This window comes from Neofelis nebulosa, chromosome 15, assembly GCF_028018385.1.
Source record: "Neofelis nebulosa isolate mNeoNeb1 chromosome 15, mNeoNeb1.pri, whole genome shotgun sequence".
NCBI classification, from domain to species: domain Eukaryota; kingdom Metazoa; phylum Chordata; class Mammalia; order Carnivora; family Felidae; genus Neofelis; species Neofelis nebulosa.
This window is the reverse complement of record NC_080796.1, coordinates 72664090-72689059: the sequence shown is the minus strand read 5'-3', so window position 1 is coordinate 72689059 and position 24970 is coordinate 72664090. Positions and strand designations below refer to the sequence as shown.

Genomic DNA, 24970 nt, shown 5'->3' with positions numbered 1-24970 from the left:
TTTGCTACCAGCCCCCTGGCCCCACCCTCCCTCTGTGAAAACCTTCCATTTGTACAACTTCTCAAGGTGCCTACCTGTGTGCTAGCTGGGGTGATGCGCGATTCATGGGTCATTTAATAAAGAAATTATTGCTCAAATGTATGAAGTTAAATTTTCTTATTTAACAGTTTTTTTAAAAAAAATTTTTTTTTGACATTTATTTATTTTTGAGACAGAGAGAGACAGAGCATGAATGGGGGAGGGTCAGAGAGAGGGAGACACAGAATCTGAAACAGGCTCCAGGCTCTGAGCTTTCAGCACAGAGCCTGACGCGGGGCTCGAACTCACGGACCGTGAGATCATGACCTGAGCCGAAGTCGGCCGCTTAACCGACTGAGCCACCCAGGCGCCCCCTTATTTAACAGTTTTGATGTTTGCCTCTGGAAGATTGAATGTAGACATCAAAGAATAAAAAGCTTAAAGGATGAGATTATTCATTATATGTTAAGTATCTGGACACACAGCTGCCTCTCATACATTTTGGAACCACTCTCCGAGAACATGTTTCCCATACAAATAGAAAAAGCTGAGTAAGTCATGAATGAATGAATGAATGAATGAATGATAGAATGTATGAAAGAATGAATAGATGTATTGTGTTCAAAAGAAATCCATAGAAAATTTCCTGCATTTTGAGTATTTCACTGCCATTGCCATGACATTTCCTGGTTTATTAAAGGCTGATACAGCTTGTCCTTTCATGTCTAGGAAAACCCTGGAAGAAATTTTTACCAGTCACTTATCCAGCAGCTGAACCAGCACTCTATTCCTGATCAGTGGTTTGTTAGAAACCCACGAAAACACCCAGGATAGGGATTGATCCAGATGTCAGTGTCAATAAGACAGGGTAAGAGTGGGACAGGTGAGGACACGTGAAGAAAAAGGCAAGCAGGTAAGAAAAGGAATAGGGGAATATTTTAAAGAAAGGAAGAGAGAAGTGTGGAGGAACATTGTAAAGAAGAGGCACATTAGCCCAGCATTCCCAGGGGCCACATCCACGTCCATCAGAGGGGAGCTTCCAGTCACAAAGGACAGAAATCTGCCTTGCTGGGCTGAAAGCATGCAGGGAATGTACTGGCTGGTGGAACTGGGGGGCGCCCAAATCATTGGGGCTCCAGTCCCTTCTGTGGGTCTGTGTGTCTACCTTTACTTTTCTGATGCTTTGGTTTTGTTGTTGCTGCTTTTCCTGCTTCACTGGAGTATGATGACAAATGAAAATTGTACCTTTGTACAGTGTGCAGCTTTCCAACCACCCAGGGAGGAAGGCTGGGAGGCCCCACTGGCCACATGGGCCTTCGCCAGGCCTGGCAGGTGCAGCACAGCCTGCGATGTGACAAGAACAAAAGTCCTCCTGATGAAAGTCTTCCAACAACTACTCCGAGAGGACGGCCTGAAGAACGTCGGGGGCCCAGTGAACACGGCATGCAGGGAGCTGCAGGTGACGCTCAGGCCCTGAGCTGTGGAGCCTCCAGTTTGACATGCAGCATTTTGGCCGAAAATGAAGCATTGGTCAAGGAAATTGAATCGAGACAAATTGTGGAAAATAATATTTTATGTAGCATTCATCACCTGTTTGAATGCATTGAACTGCTGTGCAATAAACTCTGTTGTCTTTTGAAAACATAAAAGGAAGTAACCGCTTGATGGTTTAGTGTATGTGGACATGGTGACATCAGGCCCACAGCTAAGCTAGTTAACATGGCTATCACCTCACATCCCGACCCTTTTCTTTTTTTCCTTTTTTTAATCAAGTTTTAATTTAAATTTCTGTTAGGTAGCATGTAGGGTAATGTTACTTTCAGGGGTAGAATTTAGCAATTTCATCACCGACATACAACATCACCACAATGCCCATCACCCATTTCACTCATCCCCCACCCAATCCCCTCCAGGAACCCTCAGTCTGTTCTCTGTAGGTAAGGGTCTGGTTCATGGTTTGCCTCCCTCTTTGATTCCCTTATACTTATCTGTTTAGTTTCTTCAATTCCTCATGTGAGTGAATAAAAATGGTATTTGTGTTTCTCTCACTGACTTATTTTGCTGAGCATAATACACTCTAGCTCCATCCATGGAACTGTAAACATCAAGATATCGTTATTTTATGGCTGAATGACATTCCATTGTGTGTAGATACCAAGATCCATTCACCAGTCAATGGACATTGGGCTCTTTCCATTATTTGGCTATTGTTGATGGTACTGCTATAAACATCAGGGTGCATGTACCCCTTCAAATCAGTGTTTTTGTAGCCTTTGGGTAAAGACCTACTAGTGACATTGCTGAGTCATAGGTGGTTCTATTTTAACTTTCTGAGGAAGCTCCACACTGTTTCCCAGAGTGCCTGCACCAGTTTGCATTCCCAGGAACAGTGTGAGGTATTCCCCTTTCTTCACATCCTCTTCATCACCTGTTGTTTCTTGTGTTGTTAATTTAGCGATTCTGACCGGTGTGATGTGATGGCTCATTGTAGCTTTGATTTGTGTTTGCCTGATGATAAATAATGATGACCATCCTTTCATGTGTCTGTATCCATTTGCATGTGTTCTCTGGAAAAATGTCTTTTCATGACTTCTGCCCATGTCTTAATGGAATTATTAGCTTCTTTTGGGGGTATTGAGTTTGATAAGTTTGTTATAGATTTTGGAGACTAGCCGTCGTCACATATGTCATTTGCAAATATCTTCTCCCATTTTGAAGGTTGCCTTTTAGTTTTGTTGATTGTTTTCTTCACTGTGAAGAAGGTTTTTATCTTGAGCAACTCACAGTATTGTATTCTTGCTTTTGTTTCCATGCCTCCCATGACATGTCTAGTAAGAAGTTGCTGAGGCCAAGGTCAAAGAGGTTGCTGCCTGAGTCCTCCTCTAGGATTTTGATGGTTTCCTGTGTCACAGAGGTCTTTTTATCCATTTTGACTTTATTTTTGTGTATGGTGTAAGAAATTAGTCCAGTTTCATTCTTCTGCATATTGCTGTCCCGTTTTTCCAACCCCATTTGTGGAAGAGACTCATTTTTTCACTGGATATTTTTTCCTACTATGTTGGGCATTAGTTGGCCATATGGTTGTGGGTCCATTACTGGATTTTCTATTCTGTTCCATTGATCTATGTGTCTGTTTCTGTGCCCCTATGATACAGTCTTGTTCACCACAGCTTTGTAATAGAGTTGGAAGCTTGGAATTGTGATGCCTCCACCTTTGCTTTGCGTTTTCAAGATTGCTTTGGCTGTTTGGGATCTTTTGTGGTACCATACAAATTTTAGAATTGTTTGTACTATCTTTGTGGTATTTTGCTGCTGGTATTTTGATAGGAATTGCATGAAACGTGTAGATCGCTTTGGGTAGTAAAAACATTTTAACAATATTTGTTCTTCCTATCCATGAGCATTGTCATGGCCTGATTTATGACCCAGCATGTGATCTATCCTGGAGAATGTTCCATTTGCACTTGAAAAGCATGTATGTGTTGCTTTAGAATGAAATGTTCTGCGTATATCAAGTGAATCCATCTGGTCCATGTGTCACTGAAAGCCATTGTTTCCTTGTTGATTTTTCTGCTAAGTAATCTGTCTCTCGCTTAAATTGAGTATTGAAGTCTCCTACTATTTTCTATTAGTATCAGCGAGTTTCTTTAGGTTCATTACTAATTGATGTATATGTGTGCATTGTTTCATGTTGGAAGCATAAATATTTACAATTGTTAGATATTCTTCTCGGATAGTCTCTTTGATTATGATGTAGTGACCTTCTTCATCTCTTGCTACATAAGACAGCCTTTGTCTTTGCTTTAGAATCTATCTTGTGTGATAGAAGAATGACTACTCCAGCTTCTTATTTTCTTTTGATGTTCATTAGCATGATAACTGTTTCTTCATCCTCTCAATCATTCTGCAGGTGTCTTTAGCTCTCAAATCATTCTCTTGTTAGCAGCATATAAATGTTTTTTGTTTACTTTTTAAAATACATTCTGATACCCTATGTCTTTTGATTGGAGCACTTAATCCATTTACACTCAGAGTGATTATTGAAACATATGAATTTAGTGCCATTGTGTTACCTGTGATGCTGGTGTTTCTGGTGATGTCCTGTGTTCCTTTCTAGTGTTTGTTACTTTTAATCTTTTTTCCCTCCTCAAAGAGTCCCCTTTAATAATTCTTGTGGGGCTGGCTTAGTGGTCACAACTCCTTTAGAAAATCTAAACAAAATGTTTCTCTGGGAAACTCTTTTTCTCTGCTTCTATTATGAATGGCTGCCTTTTTTTTTTTTTCAATATATGAAATTTATTGTCAAATTGGTTTCCATACAACACCCAGTGCTCATCCCAAAAGGTGCCCTCCTCAATACCCATCACCCACCGTCCCCTCCCTCCCACCCCCCATCAACCCTCAGTTTGTTCTCAGTTTTTAAGAGTCTCTTATGCTTTGGCTCTCTCCCACTCTAACCTCTTTTTTTTTTTTCCCCTTCCCCTCCCCCATGGGTTTCTGTTAAGTTTCTCAGGATCCACATAAGAGTGAAAACATATGGTATCTGTCTTTCTCTGTATGGCTTATTTCACTTAGTATCACACTCTCTCGTTCCATCCACGTGGCTACAAAGGGCCATATTTCATTCTTTCTCATTGCCACGTAGTACTCCATTGTGTATATAAACCACAATTTCTTTATCCATTCATCAGTTGATGGACATTTAGGCTCTTTCCATAACTTGGCTATTGTTGAGAGTGCTGCTATAAACATTGGGGTACAAGTGCCCCTATGCATCAGTACTCCTGTATCCCTTGGGTAAATTCCTAGCAGTGCTATTGCTGGGTCATAGGGTAGGTCTATTTTTAATTTTCTGAGGAACCTCCACACTGTTTTCTAGAGTGGCTGCACCAATTTGCCTTCCCACCAACAGTGCAAGAGGGTTCCCGTTTCTCCACATCCTCTCCAGCATCTAGAGTCTCCTGATTTGTTCACTTTGGCCACTCTGACTGGTGTGAGGTGATATCTGAGTGTGGTTTTGATTTGTATTTCCCTGATGAGGAGTGACGTTGAGCATCTTTTCATGTGCCTGTTGGCCATGCCATCCGGATGTCTTCTTTAGAGAAGTGTCTATTCATGTTTTCTGCCCATTTCTTCACTGGGTTATTTGCTTTTCGGGTGTGGAGATTGGTGAGCTCTTTATAGATTTGGGATACTAGCCCTTTCTCCAATATGTCATTTTAAATATCTTTTCCCATTCCGTTGGTTGCCTTTTAGTTTTGTTGGTTGTTTCCTTTGCTGTGCAGAAGCTTTTTATCTTCATAAGGTCCCAGTAATTCACTTTTGCTTTTAATTCCCTTGCCTTTGGGGATGTGCTGAGTAAGAGATTGCTACGGCTGAGGTCAGAGAGGTCTTTTCCTGCTTTCTCCTCTAGGGTTTTGATGGTTTCCTGTCTCACATTCAGGTCCTTTATCCATTTTGAGTTTATTTTTGTGAATGGTGTGAGAAAGTGGTCTAGTTTCAACCTTCTGCATGTTGCTGTCCAGTTCTCCCAGCACCATTTGTTAAAGAGACTGTCTTTTTTCCATTGGATGTTCTTTCCTGCTTCATCAAAGATGAGTTGGCCATACGTTTGTGGGTCTAGTTCTGGGGTTTCTATTCTATGCCATTGGTCTATGTGTATGAATGGCTGCCTTGATGGATAAAGTAGATTTGTCTAGACATGTTTCCCATTCAGCACGTTGAATATATTATGCCACTGTCTTGTAGCCTACCACATTTCTGAGGACAGATGTTGCAAACCTGATCTACCCTCCCTTATACGTTAAGGACTTTGTTTTCCTTTCTGCTTCAGAATCCTTTCCTTGGCTGGGTATCCTGTGAATTTGACTATCATATGTCTTGTGATAGCTGGCTTTTGTTGAATTTAATGGGAGTTCCCTGTGCCTCCTGGATTTAGATGTCTGTTTACTTCCCCAAATGAGGGAAGTTTTCAGCTACAATTTGCTCAAATACACCTTCTGTTCCGTTTTCTCTCTTCTTCTTCAGGGACTCCTATGATACAAATGTTATGATGCTTCAAGGAGTCAGTGCATTTCTTCTACTTTGCCCATCCTCACTGTCATTGCATATTTGGTTTTATATCTTGTTTGTAGTTTTATTTTTATTTTTTGGCATGTCTAGTTTTAGTGTTTTTTTTTTTTCCATGCAGGAGGGGATTCTTTAGTGTCTTCTCTGCTTTTCTCAATCCCAAATGGTGTCTTTATGATAATTTTTTTATATTCTGGTTCAGATATCTTGGATTTGTATTGATTGAATCCTGGCTGTGACTTCTTTTCTTTCCTTCTTTCTTTGAAGTGAATTCCTCTGTCTTGTCATTTTATCTGGGTCACTGTTTTCATGTTAGTAAAGACATTTGTATTCTTGGTACCAGAGTAATGCCTATGTTATAAAGAAGTCTAGAAAAAAAAGAAGGTAGATCATAGGTGCGTTTTAGTCTGCTTGATAAAAGAAGCGAGATCCAAAATAATAGTAATAATAATAATGATGATGAATAATATAAATACAAAGAATTTAAAAAGTAAAAGTAAAAGTAAAAAAAAAAAGGAAGCTAGATCCTGTGTGTGTTTTGGAATTCTTGTTAACAGAAACTAGATTCATAAAATAATAATTAAAAAATTAAAATATAAAACAATTGAAAAGGTAAGCTAGCTCATATTTCTCCTAGAGTTGAAGATTTGCAGCAATCTATAATCAGCGGACTAAGTGCGTGAGAAGGGTTTGTGTTGGTCTTCTGGAGGTAGGGTCTCTTGCATCGATCTCAGGTGGCCTTGCCCTAGTAAGGGTGTACCTGCAGGGCTCAGAGGGGTGGGGCTTGGTGTAGCTCCGCAGTCCACTGGGTGGGGCTGTGGTGCTCACTGAGGTCAGTCAGTGCTGAGGGGTGTGTGTGGGGAAAGGGTGTCTCCACACCTTCGTGTCCCTAGAGCAGGAATTCATGCCCTCCACTCTTCAGGAAGCCCTGACAGAAGAGCAAATAATCACCCTTCCTGTGTCCCCAGCTTCTGTCAGATCCCTACCTTCACCCTGTAGGCATCAGAGCGGTCTGCCTGCCAGGACGCACAGTCCTCCACAGTACCCTTATGCTCTCCCTCAGGCACATGGCGGGGGGGGGGGGGGGGGGTTCAAAACGCCAAATTTTAGGGGCCTGCTGCCAGCAGAACCCTGCTCATCCTCTGGGAGAGGTTGTGGCCACGTTTTTGGCATTTGCCACTTTGTCATGGAAATTGGTTATGCCACCGTGCGCTGATTTGGAGTTTATGGTAAAACACAGCCAAAACCTCTCATCAAGGTTTGCTGCCCTGATTTGGCATCTCTGTTCCTATGCAGTGAGTAGTGCGCCATATTGATGCCTGCAGGGTCTTTTGTCCCCAGAGAGCCCGTGCTGCCTCTCCCAAGTGGTCTCCAAGCAGGGGAACTCTTTCTCCCCATGCAATCCAGCGGACCCTCAGACCACAATGACCACTATAAGGCAACTACCCTCCTTTCCCCTGGAGTACTGTAAAGCTATCCAGTCATGAAACAGGCAATGGCTTGGACCTCCAAAATTTCAGAATTTGCATACTCGCTCTCATAAAAACGTATGGTGGACAGCCCCTCTTTTCCCAGCCAATGGTTTTGGGAAAGAGTTCTTACTGTGAAATCCCCTGAGTGCGCCTCCACTTTTTCTCTCCTTCTGTCCCTCTTCCTCTCTCTTCTCTCTGTGATCAGTTTCCCTACCTTCTGAAGTTCTTTTCTCACCCAAATCAATTCCCTGCAGCTCCTGCTTTCCACAGTGTGGCCGCTTGTCTAGCTCTGGTTGTTCGGTTTTGTTCTCTCAATCCCCAGATCAATTTCTTGCGTGTTCCAAATGATTTCATATTCATCTAGCTGCGGTCAAGGGAAGAGGCAGCCCAGGGTCCCTCTACTCCTCTGCCATCTTCACTTGTCTCTGACAGAAAATTTAAAGTGATGGTCACAAAGATACTCACTGACTTGAGAAAAAACTGGAAACCCTCAGTGAGATTCTCAACAAAGAGGTAGAAAACATAAAAAAGAATCAAACAGTGATGAAGAACTCAATAACTAAAATCAAAAGTACACTAGATGCAATGAACAATAGACTAGAGGAAGCAGAAAGATGGATCAGTGACCTGGCACACAGGGTATGGGAAATGATCAAGCCAGACAGGAGAGGAAAAATAACACAAAATGTAAATAGACCTAGGAAACTCAAGGACACCATCAAGCAAAATAACATTTGCATTATAGATCACAGGAGATGAGAGAAAAAAAGGGGAAGAAGATTTATTTGAAGAAATAATAGTTGAAAACTTCTCAAATCTCATGCAGGAAATAGAAGTCAAGAATCGGGAGGCACAGAGAGCCACCAGCAAAATCAACCCACCGAGGTCCACAACCTATTAATTGAAATGGCACAAGTAGTGATAAAGGTGAATTTTAAAAGTAGCAAGAGAAAAGACGATAGCTACATACATGGGAAACCCATAAGGCTATCAGCTGACTTTTTAGCAGAAACTGTGCAGGCCAGAGGGAGTGGCATGATATATTCAAGTACTGAAAGGAAAAAATCAGCAGCCAAGATTACTCTATCCAACAAGGCTATCATTCAGAAGAGAAGGAGAGATAGAGTTGTCCAGACAAACAAAAGTTAAAGGAATTCATGACCACTAACCCAACCCTACAAGAAATATTAAAAGGGACTGTGAGGGGAAGGGAAAGGAAAGACCAAAAGGAAAGAAAGCACGAAGTGGTAAAAATAAAAATATCATAGAAATCAGTCAAGAGACTCACAAAATAAAAGGATGTAAAGTATGATGCCATATACCTAAAATGTGGACGCAGAGGAGAAGAATAGAGAACGGATTCAAAGTTCAGTGACCAATAAGTTAATATTGACTGCTCTACACGGAATCTGTAAATATACACACTGATTGATATCTGTTCCAGCCAGAGCCTCAGGGATCCTATTTTGTTCTTGTATCTGCTGTGCTTCCTTTTGCTATATATCTTTTCCTTGCTCTTTCCTCTTCTTGGGATTTTCTTCTCTTTCCCTTTTGTTAAGTGTCTGTCTACAGATGGATGAATAAAGAAAAAGAGGTATGTATATACAATGGAATGATATTTAGCCGCAAAAAAGGAAATACTGTCCTTGTGATAACATGGCTGAAACTTGAAGACTTTATGCTAAGTGAAATAGTCTAGTCCCAGACAGAAAAACAGTGTATGATTTCATATATGTGGGTTATCTAAAATAGTGAAACTCATAGGAGCAGAGAGTAGTAGTTACCAGAGGTTTGATGGTGAGTAATTGAGGACTTGTTATTCAGTGTTGAAAGTTTCAATTATGTCAGTTGGGTATGTTAGAGATGTTCTGTATAACATAGTTCCTATAGTTAATAATACCGTATTTTCCAAGAGTTAAGAGAGTAGATCTTCTGTTAAGTGCTCTTACCACAACACAAAATGAAACAAAGCAAAGGGCCACAAGGAAACTCTTTAAGGTCTTGGAGTTGTCTACTACCTTGATTGTGGTGGTGGTATCAGAAATGTTTGGTATATCTGAACTGATCAAATTGTACATGTGAAATTTGTACAGTTCTTTATTTTTACAATTATTGTAAACCAAACTTTATACACATACATACGCTCCTAATGAACATTAGATGATCACTCTCCACATCCATTTCTATTTTTGTTAATGTGTATAATAATTTTTAAAATTAATTAATTAACTAATTAATTACTTTTTAAATGTACATCCAAGTTAGTTAGTCTATAGCGCAGCAATGATTTCAGGAGAAGATTCCTTGACGTTTCTTACCCATTTAGCCTATCCTCCTCCCACAGCCCCTCCAGCAACCCTCTGTTTGCTCTCTATATTTAAGAGTTGCTTATGCTTTTGTACAGTTCTTTATATATCAGTTTTATCCTAATAAAGCCATTAAAAATTGTAATAGTTGTGCAAAAAATAAAGAGAAAAGAATCCAAGTATATCAAGAAACCCAAGTAATCATGAGAGAAAAAAGCAAGAGGAGAAAAAACGGAGAATACCAAAACAACCATAAAACAAGAAACAAAATGGCAATAAGTCATACCCTTCAATAAATACATTGAATGTAAATGGAATAAATGCTCTAATAAAAAGATATACTGTGATGGGATGAAGAAAAAAGCAAGTCGTATCTCTATGCTGCCTACAAGAGGCTCATTTCAGATCTAAGGACACATGAAGATACACAGTGATATGATGGAGAATCATGCATCAAGCAAATGGATGTGAAACGAAATCCAGGGTGGCAATACTTGTATCAGACAAAATAGACTTTTAAAGAAAGGCTGTACCAAAGGAAAAAGGAAGACACTATAAAATAATAGAAGAAACAATCCATCAAGAAGATATAACCATTGTAAATACTTCTGCATCTCAGACGAGAGGAAGGAATAAAAGTTACCCAAAATGGCAAGGAAGAAGTAAAATGTCCACTGTTTGCAGATCACAATACTATATATAGACAACCCTAAAGACCACCCCCCCCGCCCCAATCTACTAGAACCAATAAATGAATTAAGTAAGGTCACAGGATACAAAATCAATATATAGAAATGCGTTGCATTTGTATACAATAACAAAGCAGCAAAAAAAGAAATTAAGAAAACCATCACATTGACAATGGCACCAAAAAATAAGAGAATACTTAGGAATATACTTAACCAAAGGAGTGAAAGACATGTACTCTGAGAACTATAAAACACTGATGAACAAATTGAAGGTGACACAAGGAAATGGAAAGATATTCCATGCTCGTGGATTGGAAGAAAAGTGATGTTAACATGTCCATAGTACCCAAAGCAATCTGCAGATTTAATGCAATGCCTATCAAAATACCAATAGCATTTTTCACAGAACTAGAGCAACCCATCTTGAAGTGGGTAAGGAACAAAAAGACTCTGAATGGACAAATCAATCTTTGAAAAGTACAACAAAGCTGGAGGTATCACCATTCCAGATTTCAAGTTACACTACAAAGCTGTAGTAATAAAAACATTACGGTACTGGGACAAAAGTAGACACAGATCATTTCACAGAGAACCAAGCAATAAACCCAGGATTTTATGGCCAATTAATTTTTTTACAAAGAGGCAAGATCATGCAATGGCAAATAGAAGGCCTCTTTAAAATGTGGTGTTGGCTCATATTTGGATCTGGAGAAACTAAACAGAAGACCATGGGGGAGGGGAAGGGGAAAAAAAGTTACAGAGAGGGAGGGAGGAGACTCTTAAGACTGGGTCTCATAAGAGACTCTTAAAGACTGAGAACAAACTAAGGGTAGATGGGGGAGGAGAGGGGAAAGTGGGTGATAGGCAGGGAGGAGGGCACTGGTTGGGATGAGCAGTGTGTGTTGTATGCAAACCAATTTGACAATAAATTATATTAAAAAAATAAAATGCGGCGTTGGCGAAAGTGGACAGCAACATGCAAAAGAAAGAAACTGGACCACTTTGTTACACTATATGCCCTAATAGACTCAATGTAGATTCACGATCAAAACGTGCGGGGCACCTGGGTGGCTCAGTTGATTAAGCTTCCTACTTCGGCTCAGGTCATGATCTCACGCTCTGTGAGTTTGAGCCCCACCTTGGGCTCTGTGCTGCCAGCTCAGAGCCTGGAACCTGCTTTGGATTCTGTGTCTCCCTCTCTTTCTCACCCTCCTCTGCTTGTGCTCTGTTTGTCTCTCTCAGAAATGAATAAACGTTAAAAAAAAACCCCACAATGTGGAACCTGAAATCATAAGCATGCCAGAAGAGAGCACAGGCAGGTTTGTCTCTCCATCAGCTGCAGCAATACTTTTCTAGAAATGGCTCCTGAGACAAGGGAAAGAAAGCAAAGATAAAATATTGGGACTACAGGGAAATATAAAGCTTCTGCACAGCAAAGGTAACAATCAACAAAATTCAAAGGCAATATACAGAATGTGAACAGATATTTGCTAATGACATGTCCAATAAAGGGTTAGTACCCAAATTACAAGGAACTTGTACAACTCAACACCAATAAAACCAATAATCCAATTAAAAACAGGGCAGAAGACATGAATAGACATTTCTCCAGAGAAGACATCCAGATGGCCAAACAAACACATGAAAAGATGCTCAGCATCACTCTTCATCAGGGAAATGAAAATCAAAACCACAATGAGGTGCCACCTCACTCCTGTCTGTTTGGCTAAAATCAGACACACAGGAAACAAGCGTTGGGGAAGATGTGGAGAAGGACCCTTGTACCCCGTTGGTAGGAATGCAAACTGGTGCAGCCCCTGTGGAAACAGTATGCAGTTTTCTCAACAGTTAAAAACAGATTTCCCGGGGCGCCTGGGTGGCGCAGTCGGTTGAGCGTCCGACTTCAGCCAGGTCACGATCTCGCGGTCCGTGAGTTCGAGCCCCGCGTCGGGCTCTGGGCTGATGGCTCGGAGCCTGGAGCCTGTTTCCGATTCTGTGTCTCCCTCTCTCTCTGCCCCTCCCCCGTTCATGCTCTGTCTCTCTCTGTCCCAAAAATAAATAAAAAACGTTGAAAAAAAAATTTAAAAAAAAACAACAACAGATTTCCCACGTGATCCCGTAACTCCACTACTGTATATTTACTCAAGTAACATGAAAATGGCAATTTGAAAAGATGCACGCACCCCTATGTTTACTGCGGCATTATCTACGGTAGCCAAATTATGGAAGCCACCCAGTGTCCACGGATGATGGGTGAAGAAGGACAAAGTGTGGTATATACGTAAATTGGGATGTTACTCAGTCAAGTAAAGGACTGAAATATTGCTATATGCAATGACATAGATAGAGCTGGAGAGTTTTAAGCTACATGAAATAAGTAAGTCTTCCAGAGAAAGACAAACACCTATTGTCTCACTCACGTGTGGAACTGAAGAAACAAAACAAATGAAAAAGACAAAAGAGAGATAAAGGCCAAAACTGAATGGGAACAATAGAGAACACACTGTTGGTCACCCGAGGGGAGGCAGGTGGGGAATGAGAGAAGATGGTGAAGGGAATAGTTTTGTACTTATATTGATGAACGTTGAGTAATGCATAGCGTTAACTTGAATTAAAAAAAAAAAACACAAAAGGAAGAAAAAGTAACTCAGCACACCAGAATACATAATTCTTGGTGTATGTGTTATTTCCTCCCAAAGAGACTAAAAGCTCCTTGAATAAAGTGATTGGATTGTGAAGACTGTATTTTCGTGCATGTAGCAAGGTGCTTGGACCAGGCTGGTGTTAAGTGGGTGTTTGGTGAGTGAATATACATTAGTGCGAGTCCGACTGAGTGGGTATTCTTCAGATGTTTCAATGTCCTGTGGTCTCTCTGATGACAACTGATTCTCCCCTAAAATAATGGTGAACTGGTGGTTGTTGATACTGTTACACAGGCAATCATGGGGAAATTTGGAAAAGCAAATAGAACGTGTTAAAAGAAACCCATGGACTCAAAATGGTGTCTCAGGCCAAGCCAAGTCCCCAAACCTTGTTTGATGCCTAAGCTAACGGCAGTTCCAACCTCCCCCAGAAATGTAAGTCTTCCCCTGTCAGCGAGGAATTCTCTGTTCATCACAGTGAGGTCCGTTGTCACGTGGGTCCTCTCCATCCCCCAGTGAGGGGAGGTCATCTGTATGGCTAGACCCCTGCGCTCCCAATGCAAGGAAAGTGAGCTTCCCTGAAACATTTGTTTCTTGTATTTTTCCAACTTGCTTCCTATAAAAAACCTCTTATTTGTACGCTTCCTAGGGGCTCCTCTTTCCCATGCCAAATTGTATGCTCCCTCAAACTTGTATCCCTTAATGCAATCGATTAGATCTTCGAATTGACCTGGTTGATTGTTTTTAAACACAAGCAGTAACACATCAGAGATGTGGATGGGCTGGGGTGGGGGTGAGACAGGGAAGGGAGTCCATGGGGAGTGTCCCAAGGGCAGGAGGGACAGGGTGAGAGCAGGCTCCAGGGCTGCATGCTGGGGAGCCGTGTTTTCATGGGTTACTGTCTGGATGAGGAGAAAAGGCGCGAGAGGTAGGGTCCCTTTTCCATGCCACCCAAGACTTGGTCCCCAGCACCTGAGTTAGGACCTCGGGAAACAGAATGGAGGCTGGTGACAGGGAGAAGCTGGAAGCCGAGAGGAGGGTCAGACCCGGAGGGGAAGTGAGAGTCTGAGTAGGTGCCCAGGGTTGAGGGTGGAGTCCATCTGCATTGTCGCGGAGACTCAGGGCAGGCGCGTGTGTTGAGAAGGAAGTCAGAAGAGAGGGGCTGCGTGTGGGGAGGTTTGTGAGAACAGACGCCAAAGACCCACTTTCGGAGAGAAAGAAAGCACATCTGCACATATGATGCTGTTGGTGCAACTGGTCTTGCTCACGGTTCTCGTCCCAGGTGGTGACAGTGACGACGGTGAGGACGGTGGCCCCGCTGAGGGGGTGTGTGGGTATGGGTATATGTATACGTGCATGTGTGTTTGTGTCATGGGTTCCTGCATGTGTGTAGTATGTGCACATGTGCGCACATGTTTGTGTCTGCACGTGTGATGTGCTTACATTTGCGTGTCACACATGTATGTGTGCTGACAGATGTGCCTGTGTGTGAATGTGCAGTCATGTATGTGATTGTGTGTCTGCATGTGTGCATAAGTATTATGAGGGTGTGCATATAATGCCCATGTGTGTATCTCTGTGTCTTCATTTGTGCATGTGTGTATCATGTATGTACATGTGCTTGAGTGTCTCCATGAGTGTAAGCATGTATGAATGTGTGTGTATAGGTGCCTGTGTGTGTCTCAGTGTGTATCTGCATGTGTCTGTGTGTGTGTCCTGTGTGTAAAAGTGCTTGTGTGTCTGTATGTTTGTATTTTAATATGTGTGTGTTTGTATTTGTGTGTGAATGTGTGCATGTTTATCTGTGTATGTTAGTTTGTGCAAGATTGTGACTATATCTTTGCATGGGTGTGTCCATGTGTTTGTGCACACTCGCTTGTGTGTGCACTCATGGTGTGGGTTCCCCAGCACACACATGGGGAGTGAGGGATGTCAGCCTGGTTCCTTCCTGAGCATCCCTGACCCAAGGGCCCTGTGCTCTTCTGAATGATGGGTGCCAAGCCTGGGGCTCTGGGGCAGCACATGTCTCCTAAGAGAACCATGGCTCCCTGTCCTCAGGGCCCCTCCCTGGCCTCTTTTCTGATTCTCTCTCCTTCCCTCTGCCCTCCTCTTCCTCACTCTATCTGTTCTCCTGCCACAGACTTCCAGGAGCCGAGCTCCTTCCGAATCATCCTGACAATATCCTTTTACAATCATTCCCGGACGCGATATCACGTCTCAGCTTGGCTGGATGAGCTTCAGACTCATAGCTGGGACAGCAAGAAGGGAATTTTCGTGAACAAGCTCCCTTGGTCCAAGGGCAACTTCAGCAACAAGGAGCTGATGGAACAGGAAAGGGCAATACAGGCAGCTTCCATTAGAATTCCTCTGATATTTCAGGACCACGTCAGTCAATGGCAGCTTGAATGTGAGTTCAGGTCCCTCAGGGCAGATGGGATGGAGGTGGCTGGTGTGTGTGTCACCTTGAGTTCCTTCTTCCTCCAGGAAAGAGTCTCCACTGGCTTCTGAAGTCTCCACTCCCCATTGTGAAACTGAATGACAACCATCTGGGCAGGAAGCAGAAGGCAGTCCCCACTTCTTAAAAGCTTTATGTCTTCTGCTCCTTCCCCTCCTCTCATTGACCTCAGGCTGTGTTCTCATGCCTCCACTAGTGTCTTCCTTGACCACCCCATTCCCTGGATTCCACCCAGATACCTACTTCTCCGTCACTCTGTGACAGATCTTTGAATTGTGCTTTACTCCCCATTCAGTCCCCTCAGCAAACTCTATCTATGTATCCATGTATTCACTATCCTCCTTTCACCCTGGATGGTTTTATCCCAGCTCTCCTACTGAGCCCATCCCTGTCCCCTGCCCATGCCCTTTCTGTCTCCCCCCCCCAAACAGTTGTTCCTTCCTCAGTCATTCACCTCTTCCTCTGCTGCAGCGACCACCACTTCCCCCTGTCTGAGCTTCTGCTCAAACCAAATTTGCTCCATTCCGTCCAACTCTCAACTTCGTGCTCTGCTTTGTCTGTCCTTGTCTTCCACTTATCCCATTTCATCTCTTTCCCCACATTTCCCCATCGTGTAACTCACAATCTCTCTTCCCAGATCCCTTTCAGGTTCAGGTGGTCAAAGGCTGTGAGATGCCCTTTGGAGAGGCACCAGTAGGATTTAAGCGGATTGCATATGAAGGATCAGATCTCATGAGCTTCCATAACATGTCATGGTGGCCATCTCCAAAGGGAGGAAGGAGGGCTCAGCAGGTCTGCAATCTATTCAATCAGTACCACGTGGTCAACATGAGAATACAGACACATATTAATGACCTCTGTCCCCGTTTCCTCTTGGCTTTACTTGATGCAGGGAAGGCAGCTCTGCAGCGACAAGGTCAGTCCTGCTCCCTCCCTCCAAGCTTTCTTTCTGCACTCAGAAACTTGCAACATTTGCTCAAACTCAGGGAGAAAAGGGGCCAAGAGGGAGAGGGCTGATGGTGACAGGTTTCTAGAGGTGGAAAGGTGTGTATCTAAAGCGATGTGAGGATCTTCCCTCTCAGTCTGAGAATACCTGTCCTGTCTCTGCAGTGAAGCCAGAGGCCTGGCTGTCCACTGGCCCCAGTCCGGGTCCTGGCCGTCTGCTCCTTGTGTGCCATGTCTCTGGTTTCTACCCAAAGCCCGTGCGGGTGACGTGGATGCAGGGTGAGCAGGAGAGGCAGAGCACCCGACGAAGCGACGTCTTGCCCCATGCTGACGGGACATGGTATCTTCAGACGTCCTTGGACGTGGAAGCCAGAGAGGCAGCTGGCCTGTCTTGCCGAGTGAGACACAGCAGTCTAGGAGGCCAGGCCATGGTCCTCTACTGGGGTGAGAAAGCAGTGGGGGCTGGCTGGGAACGTGGGTGGGTGGCCCTTCAGCAAAGCAGAAAAGCCAGCTGAAAACTTTGGGATTCTAGGGACTCCAGATCATAAAGGACATAAAATTAATAGCCCAAGAAATGGAGAGCTTCGTGTGAGGGTCCTGTAGATGTGGGAGGAAGCAGAGGGTTGGGTGAAGGATCCTTCTCTGAGTAGGGATGAGAGAAGAGAAAGAAGAAGGGTGGTTGGTGAGGCAGAGGGTGACAGGAGCAAAAAGGACCAGGAAGGTGCAGTTGAACCCAAGATGGATGGGAATTGATACCCTTTGTGCACCAAACCCACAGAGCAGCACCGCCCCGTGGACTTGGTCTTCCTGGTGGTGCTGGTGCCCCTGGTGCTTCTGGCAGGTCTTGCATTCTGGTTCTGGAAGCGCTGGTAAGACTCTGGAACCATATTTCTGCTCTTTCCCGCTTATCTCCCCACCTTCCTGTCTGTCCTCACCTTTCCTCCTCCCAGTGCTCCTCTCCCTACAGTCCTCACCCCCACCTGCTGCAGAGCATTTCCAATCTGTTCCTCCTAGGAAATCACACTGGAGACCTCAGTGCACTGGCCTCCCTTTGGAGAGAGATCCCAGCAGCCCAGGACCAGGACGTCCCTAAACCCATCTCAGCAGTGATGGACCAGCAAGTCCCTATGTGCAGCTTTTGTCTTTCCTTTCTGCTCAGGCATCAGTTGTCAGTATAAGCTGAGTGTCGTTTAACAGGAATTCTTGTTCTGACCTGAGTCTCTGACTTAAATCTCAAAATTATCTTAGAGTAAAATGAAGTCTGAGGACCTCCATGGGTCACGGACATCTTGTGTCACTTCCTCCCATGCACCTTCTCTGGTCTGCATAGTGGAAGCAGTCTCTGCTTGGTGGGAATTTCCACCACTTTAACCTGCACTGTGGATAATCTACACCCAGTTCTTATCTGTTTTTGCCCTGCATTTAGGTCCCTTTTCCCTTCTAATTCCTAGGTCTCTTGAGTGCAAAGCCCACGTCTTTTTAATATTCGTATCCTTGGCAAGGAGTCTCGCCTGCATGGCATATGTCCTCAATAAAAGTCTGTGTTGAATTTATGCCAACTTCATAGTTTTTTCTTTTTTGTTTCCTGTCGTGTTTGTAGTAGTTGAGACATTTGATGTTCTTCTTGTTAAAAGTCTTCTCACTTTGCCTGGAGACTTGATACTGTTATGGTTCCTTGGTAACATCTCTGAGCCTCTGAGGAGAATACAGTTTTGTCTGTGGATATTTCTATTATTTAAACACAGACACCTGTTGGAGTGGACCTGTTGTGGATAAAAGGAGGAGGGCAGATGCAGGTCCGGGCTGTTTGACGCCCTCAGGACAGCAGCAGAGACATCATCATGGGGCTTGTTGGCAATATAGGGTCTTGGCCTCAGCTGAGGTTCACTGAATCACAGTCTGCATTTCATTTGATTTATTTTTATTTTTTTTAAAAACATTTATTCATTTTTGAGAGACAGAGAGACAGAGCATGAGTGGGGGAGGGCAGAGAGTGAAGGAGACACAGAATCTGAAGCAGGCTCCAGCCTCCGAGCTGTCAGCATACAGCCTGACACAGGGCTAGAACTCTCAGACCACAAGGTCATGACCTGAGCTGAAGTCAACCACCTAACAAACTGAGCCACCCAGGCGCCCCTCACAATGTGCATTTTAACAAAATCATCGGGGCATTCACAGGTGCATAAAATGGGATGCCTGAGAGGTAGCAGTGTGTGTGTCCCTGCAGGGAAATGAGTGGGTCCACAAAGGAGAACAAGAGTGTTGTGCTCAGGAATGAATGGGGATCCAGCAAGGAGACGGCATACAGAACATCCTCACATTCATGGCTGCTGTGTTACAGTCACTGAGGACAGGTTCAGCCACTGGGAGCTGTTGCTCCTAGGGGAAATATAGGGTTGAGTTCCTGAGAGCCTCTGCTCACAATGATTACCAACTGATGTATACACAGCCTTGTTTCATGTGTGTTTTTGTTTAAAGACAGTTTATTATATATATATTTCCTAATAACTTAATGTATGCTGTATTTCCCTATATTGAAATACCCAGAAGTGTAGCCCAGAAGTATATAACATTTCCAGGCTTGGTTACTGTGATCGCCAGTGTCTTTGGCTTTCAGCCCCACAGCTGTGCTGTCCATTATTTAGAAACAAACAAAGAAGATATGGTCGTCATTTCATGAGTTCACATATTAAGTTCTTTTTTCCCCTTTTCTGTGGCATCGTCATAGCATCCAGACGTTACTTTAACATTTTCTTAGGTGGCTCCACATAGACATCAAGTATTTCCTTTTCCTTTTCCTGGATTTACCGCATTGTTGATTCATTACCACTGAACTCAAAGGCACACGACTCTGTATCGCGAGCCTGAGCAGGACCTAACTGCACAGGAGTTTTGTCAGTGAGGCACATCTCACCTTCTTGTGCTTAGGAAAACCAGTCAGCCCTGCAACTCTGGGCTTCAGGGCCTTTTGAAACACTGAAATCACCAGGAAAGTGCATGTAAATGCGGAAAATGTGGCACCAAATAGACGATGAAAAGGGCACATGTTTACAGTGTGGGAATTACCATGGAAATGCAGAGCAGCAACTGGGTCAGCCTCACCAGGACCCATGCAATGGGTGACGCATGTCAGAGCACTCTCCCTGCCATTCATTATGAATAGCAGTGAACTGGTGGGCCTGGGGGTTACAAATCAATGTCACTAGGTGGGTCCATTAGCATAGACAGCCTCTGTGGATAACAAAGATGGACCCTTTGTGATTATTTCAATGGCAGTGCTAGTGGAAATATCTATGGGTAGACTTTAGTTAGTCTAGTTTCTTAATTACCTCAACAAATAATTCTCAAGCCCTCACCATGCAGAAGGGAAACTGAGTGTAAAGTAGTGAGGAATGAAAAGATCATTACTTTCTTTGGAGATTGAAAATTTTGCTTCCCTATTTGATTATGGTTTTCATTGTTGTTTCTATCTAGTTTGTTAGCATAGCAACTTATTTTGGTTCAGTATGGGTGAAAGCCACAAGTTCTAATTTGTTTAGGGGCTGAGAGGGGGGCCCAGGGCAGGAGAACATCCAGAGGGACCAAGTGCATGAATCCACCACAGTACATATGTGGACTTCCTGGAAAATAACGTTGAGATGGGAGATGTGGCAAAGGTGAAAAATACAGGATGTGAGCAAGCAAATCACAGGACTTCTGCCTTCTCATCCGAATTAGAGTTGCTGCTGCTTCTCTATGTTCTTGTCTACCTTGTCATTCCCAAATGGCCACCATGTGCTTTTTGCTGATTGGCCCCACCCTCATGCATAGCCCTGGGCCTTGATCAGCTTGAGTCCATCAGGAGGTTGCATCCTTGGCCATGTGACAGGATGAAGGATGGACAGGTGACATTCAGTTTAGGTCAGTCATCAGATAGATGTCACTTATCCTCATTCAGAATGATGGTTCAGATGGCTATAGGTGACCAGGTCACACGAAGCCTGATTCTTTCATTTGATGTCAGGGGAAAGAGATCCTCTTTCCTGTCCTGGATAATAACATTGGGGTATAAAGTTTGAAATAATTAAAATCCATTTGTCAGCACCAGAGAAGGAACGCTGTGGATGAAATCTGTATGGAAGATGGCAGAGAAATTTTATACATGAAATTTGCCAAGAGATAGATCCCAAGTTTTCTCTTTACAAGACAGATAAAGAGAGGAAAAGAAAAAGGAAGAGGATGGTCAGAGAAGAAGAGCTAAGATGGCAGAATAGTAAGAGCACCACAGGTTTGCCTCATCCCTTGAACACAACTAGATAAATATCAAACTACTCCGATTACTCGAGAAATCAATCTGAGGACTAAGAGAACAAACTGCACAACTAGAGGGAGAGAAGAGGCTACATCATGGAAAGTGGGAGGTGTAGAGTTGTGTTGGGGAGATACAGATCACAGGTCCTGTGGAAGGGAGGGAGCCCTGGTCTCAGACAGAGGAGAGAGTGAGCAAGGGAGAGAGAGAGAGAGAGAGAGAGAGAGGTACAGGGTATCACAGAAGGAAACCATTTATCCAAAGCCATTGACTGGGAACAGGAGAGGGGCTGATTGTCATGAATTTTTACAACCACTGTTGCTCAAAGACTGGAGCATTAGAAATACATGCTGTGGCCAGTGTCAAACACAGTGGTTTTGCAGTGCTCCTGTGGACAAAGACAGAAGACCTGGCGGCAGAAGGCAGGAGCTGAGGAGTCCCTGGGGCATGCTGGGAGAGACAGTTCCCCCTTCTTGGAGTGCATCTGGGAGAGGTAGAATTGTCTCTGTGGGGATAATAGTGCTGGCAGGCACCATTACCCTTCCCCACCTCTTAGCATATGCACAGAGATACTTGCACAGGGCAGCTAACATAGATGGTCTTTGCTGTGCTTTAGTCCAAATACACACCCTGTGGTTTGATGCTACTGACCTTTTGGGAGAAACCTGCACCAGTTCCAGAATAGTGAGAACCTCCCAGGACCAGTGTGGGTCCATTTCATGCCAGGTCCTTAAAGTTTGGAGTTTTAAAGCTCAGTCTTCCTGCCTGAGACAGAGCACAGGGGCATTGCACTGCTGGGTGCACAGATAGTCTGGAAAAGGTAGGGTGAAGGCAAGGATCTGAGTGATTCCTAGGACACATGAGGGGAGACAGTTTGCTCTTCTGAGAGCGATTCCCTGAGAGCTGCAAGCACGGAGTACCCGTCCAGGGATGAGGGAGGGGGTTGGTGCCATTTCCCTTTGTCCCCCCAGCATCAACTAAGTTGAGCAAGCAGCACAGTACCAACAGCAGCAGCATAAACTGGTGGCACCAAGCCCCTCCCCTCTGTGCTCTGCAGGTGCTGCTATTCTTGGGCAGGTGTGTCTGTGAACCAGAGCAGTGAGCCCCTCCTCAAGAAGACCAGCAGAAACTTCTGCACTCACCATATCTACTGACCATAGCATCCTGGAGATCTTCAGCTATAGTGCAAATAACATCTCATTGAATAAGCAGACCAGAACACATCTAGATAAAACTTGTAACAATCTGGACAAAGTCCAAATACTCCCAACTGCAGGCAAGGAGATCTGCCAACAACAGATCTGAGAGGAAAAGCAGCCAACATACAGCAGCAGAATACACGCAGCATGTTACAGAGACGTTCCCTGAAAGAACAGGCCCTGGAGAGTGTCGACCTCTTTTGAATAAATCCATTACTCTCAGGAGCAGGAAACATAATAGGCTTTCCTAATACACAGAAGAAGACAGAGACCTAGAGAAAATGCCAAGAAGGAGGAATTCATCCTAAAAGAAAGAACAAGGAAAGGTCATGGCCAGGGATCTAATAGAAACAGATGCAAGTTATATGCATGATCCAGAATTTAAAGCTTCAATCATATGGATACCCGCTGGCCTAGAGGAGAGCAGAGAAAATACCAGGAATCCCTTACTGCAGGTATAAAAGACCAAAAAACTAGTCAGGCCAAAATGAAAAATGCAGTAGCTGAGATTCAAACAGACTGGACACAATAACCACAGGATGGAAGAAGAGGAAAGAAGAAGTGATATAGAACATGAAATTTTGGAAAATACTGAAGCAGAAAAGAAGAGCAAAAGAAAAATATTGGATCATGAATGTAGACTTAGATTCCTAAGTGACTGCATAAAGCACAATAACATTATTATCCTAGGAGTCTGGGAAGAAGACGAGAGGGATAAAGGGGCAGAAGTTTTGATTGAGCAAATTATAATTGCAAACTTCCCTAATCTGGGGAAGGAAACAGGCATCTAAATCCAGGAGGCACAGAGAACTCCCACCGAAATCACCAAAAGCAGGCCAACACCAAACATATCATAGTTAAAACTGCGGAATATAGTAATAAAGAATAAGTCCTGACAGCTACAAGACAAAATAAGTCGCTATATTACATTGTAAGACAAATAAGGTTAGTGGCTGATCTCTCAGTGGAAACTTGGCAGGACAGAAGGGAATGACATGATATATTTGATGTGCTGAGTGGGAAAAAGATGCAGCCAAGAATTCTATATCCAGCAACAGTATCATTCAGAATAGAAGGAGATATAAAGAGTTTCCCAGACAATGAAAAACTAAAGGAGTTTGTTATCATTAAGCCAGCACTGAAAGAAATATTAAAGGGGACTCTTTGGGGATAGAGAGACCAAAAGCAACAAAGACTAGAAAGAAATAGAAAATGTCCAGAAACAAAAACAAAACAAGTAGTAAAACGGAACTAATCCATATCTATTCAATAACCACTCTGAATATAAAGACTAAATGCTCCATTCAAAGACATAGGGTAAAAATATAGGACCCGTCTATTTGCTGCCTTCAAGAGACTCATTTTAGACCCAAAGACAGACACCTGCAGAAGGAAAGTCAGGGGATGGTGTACCATCTACCATACCAATGGACATCAAAAGGAAACTGGAATAGACATACTTGTATCAGACAGACCAGATTTTAAACCAAAGACAGTACCAAGAGAGGAAGAAAGGCATTGCAAAACAATAAAAGGGACTATCCAATAAGAATATCTAACAATTATTTTTATGCCCCCAACTTGGCACAACCCAGATACGTAAATCAATTAGTAACATACATAAAGAAATGCTTGAGAATAATACAAAAATAGGAGGGGACTTTAATACCCCACTTACAACAATGAATAGATCATCTTGGCAGAAAATCAACAAGGAAACAATAACTTTTAAGAATACCTTGGGCCAGATGGACTTAACAGACATATTCTGAACATTTGATCCTAAAGCAGCAGAGTATACATTCTTTTTGAATGCAAAATGTAACATTCTCCAGAATAGATCCATATTGGGTTACAAATCAGGCCTCAACAAACATAAAAAGATTGAGATCATACAATGCACATTTTTTGACCACAACACTAAGAAACTTGAAGTCAACCCCAAGAAAAAATTTGGAAAGACCACAAACCCATGGAAGTTAAAGAACATCCTACTAAAGAATGTTTGGGTCAACGAGGAAAGTAAAAAAGAAAAAAAAATACATGGAAACAAATAAAAATGAAAACACGACTGTCCATACTCTTTGGGATGTGGCAAAACTAGTCACAAGATGAAAATACACAGCAATAAAAGCCTAGCTCAAGAACAAGAATAATCTCAAATACACAACCTAACCTTACACTTAAAGGATCTAGAAAAGAACAGCAAATGAAGTCTAAAGTCAGCAGAAACAACAATGGAAATAATAAAGATTGGAGCAGAAATAAGTTACATACTAACAACAACAAAAAAACCGTACAGTAAAATAAAGTAACAAAATCAGGTGCTGATTCTTTGAAAGAATTTTTAAAAATTGATAATCCCATACGTTGACTTATCTAAAGAGGTAAGACTCAAATAAATAAAATCATGATTGAGAAAAGAGATGTAACCAACACCACAGAAACAGAATTTATAAGGGAATATTATGAAAAAGCATATGCCAACAAAGTGGCCACTCTGGAAGCAATGGATAAATTCCTAGAAACATAGAAACTACCCAAACTATTGAAACAGGAAGAAATAGAAAACTTGAACAGACCCACAACTAGCAAAGAAATTGAATCAGTCATCAAAAATCTAACAAAATTTCAGAATCAGAGGGCTTCTATGGATTTTCTATGAAACATTTAAAGAAGATTTAATATCTATTCTTTTCAATCTGTTCCAAAAAATAGAAATGGAAGAAAAAACTTCCAAACAAATTCTACAAGGTCAGCATTACCTTGCTACTAACACCAGACAAGACCCCAGTAAAAAGGAGAATTACAGGCCAAGGTCTCTAATGAACATGTATGCAAAAAATTGTCAACAAGATACTAGCAAATTTAATCCAACAGAACATTA

The 24970-nt window shown here is 42.8% G+C and overlaps 2 protein-coding genes across 2 annotated transcripts in view; both read left to right on the top strand.

The window, feature by feature from the left end:
- LOC131496392 (T-cell surface glycoprotein CD1a-like) overlaps positions 1–24970 on the top strand; it is a 131586-nt gene that overhangs the window by 29334 nt on the left and 77282 nt on the right. The window lies entirely within an intron of this gene.
- Positions 14349–18147, top strand: LOC131496391 (T-cell surface glycoprotein CD1a-like). Its single transcript, XM_058701916.1, has 6 exons — positions 14349–14496; positions 15337–15603; positions 16289–16567; positions 16762–17040; positions 17375–17465; positions 17611–18147. The coding sequence occupies exons 1-6, from the start codon at positions 14433–14435 to the stop codon at positions 17687–17689; spliced, it is 1059 nt and encodes a 352-aa protein (XP_058557899.1). The 5' UTR covers positions 14349–14432; the 3' UTR covers positions 17690–18147.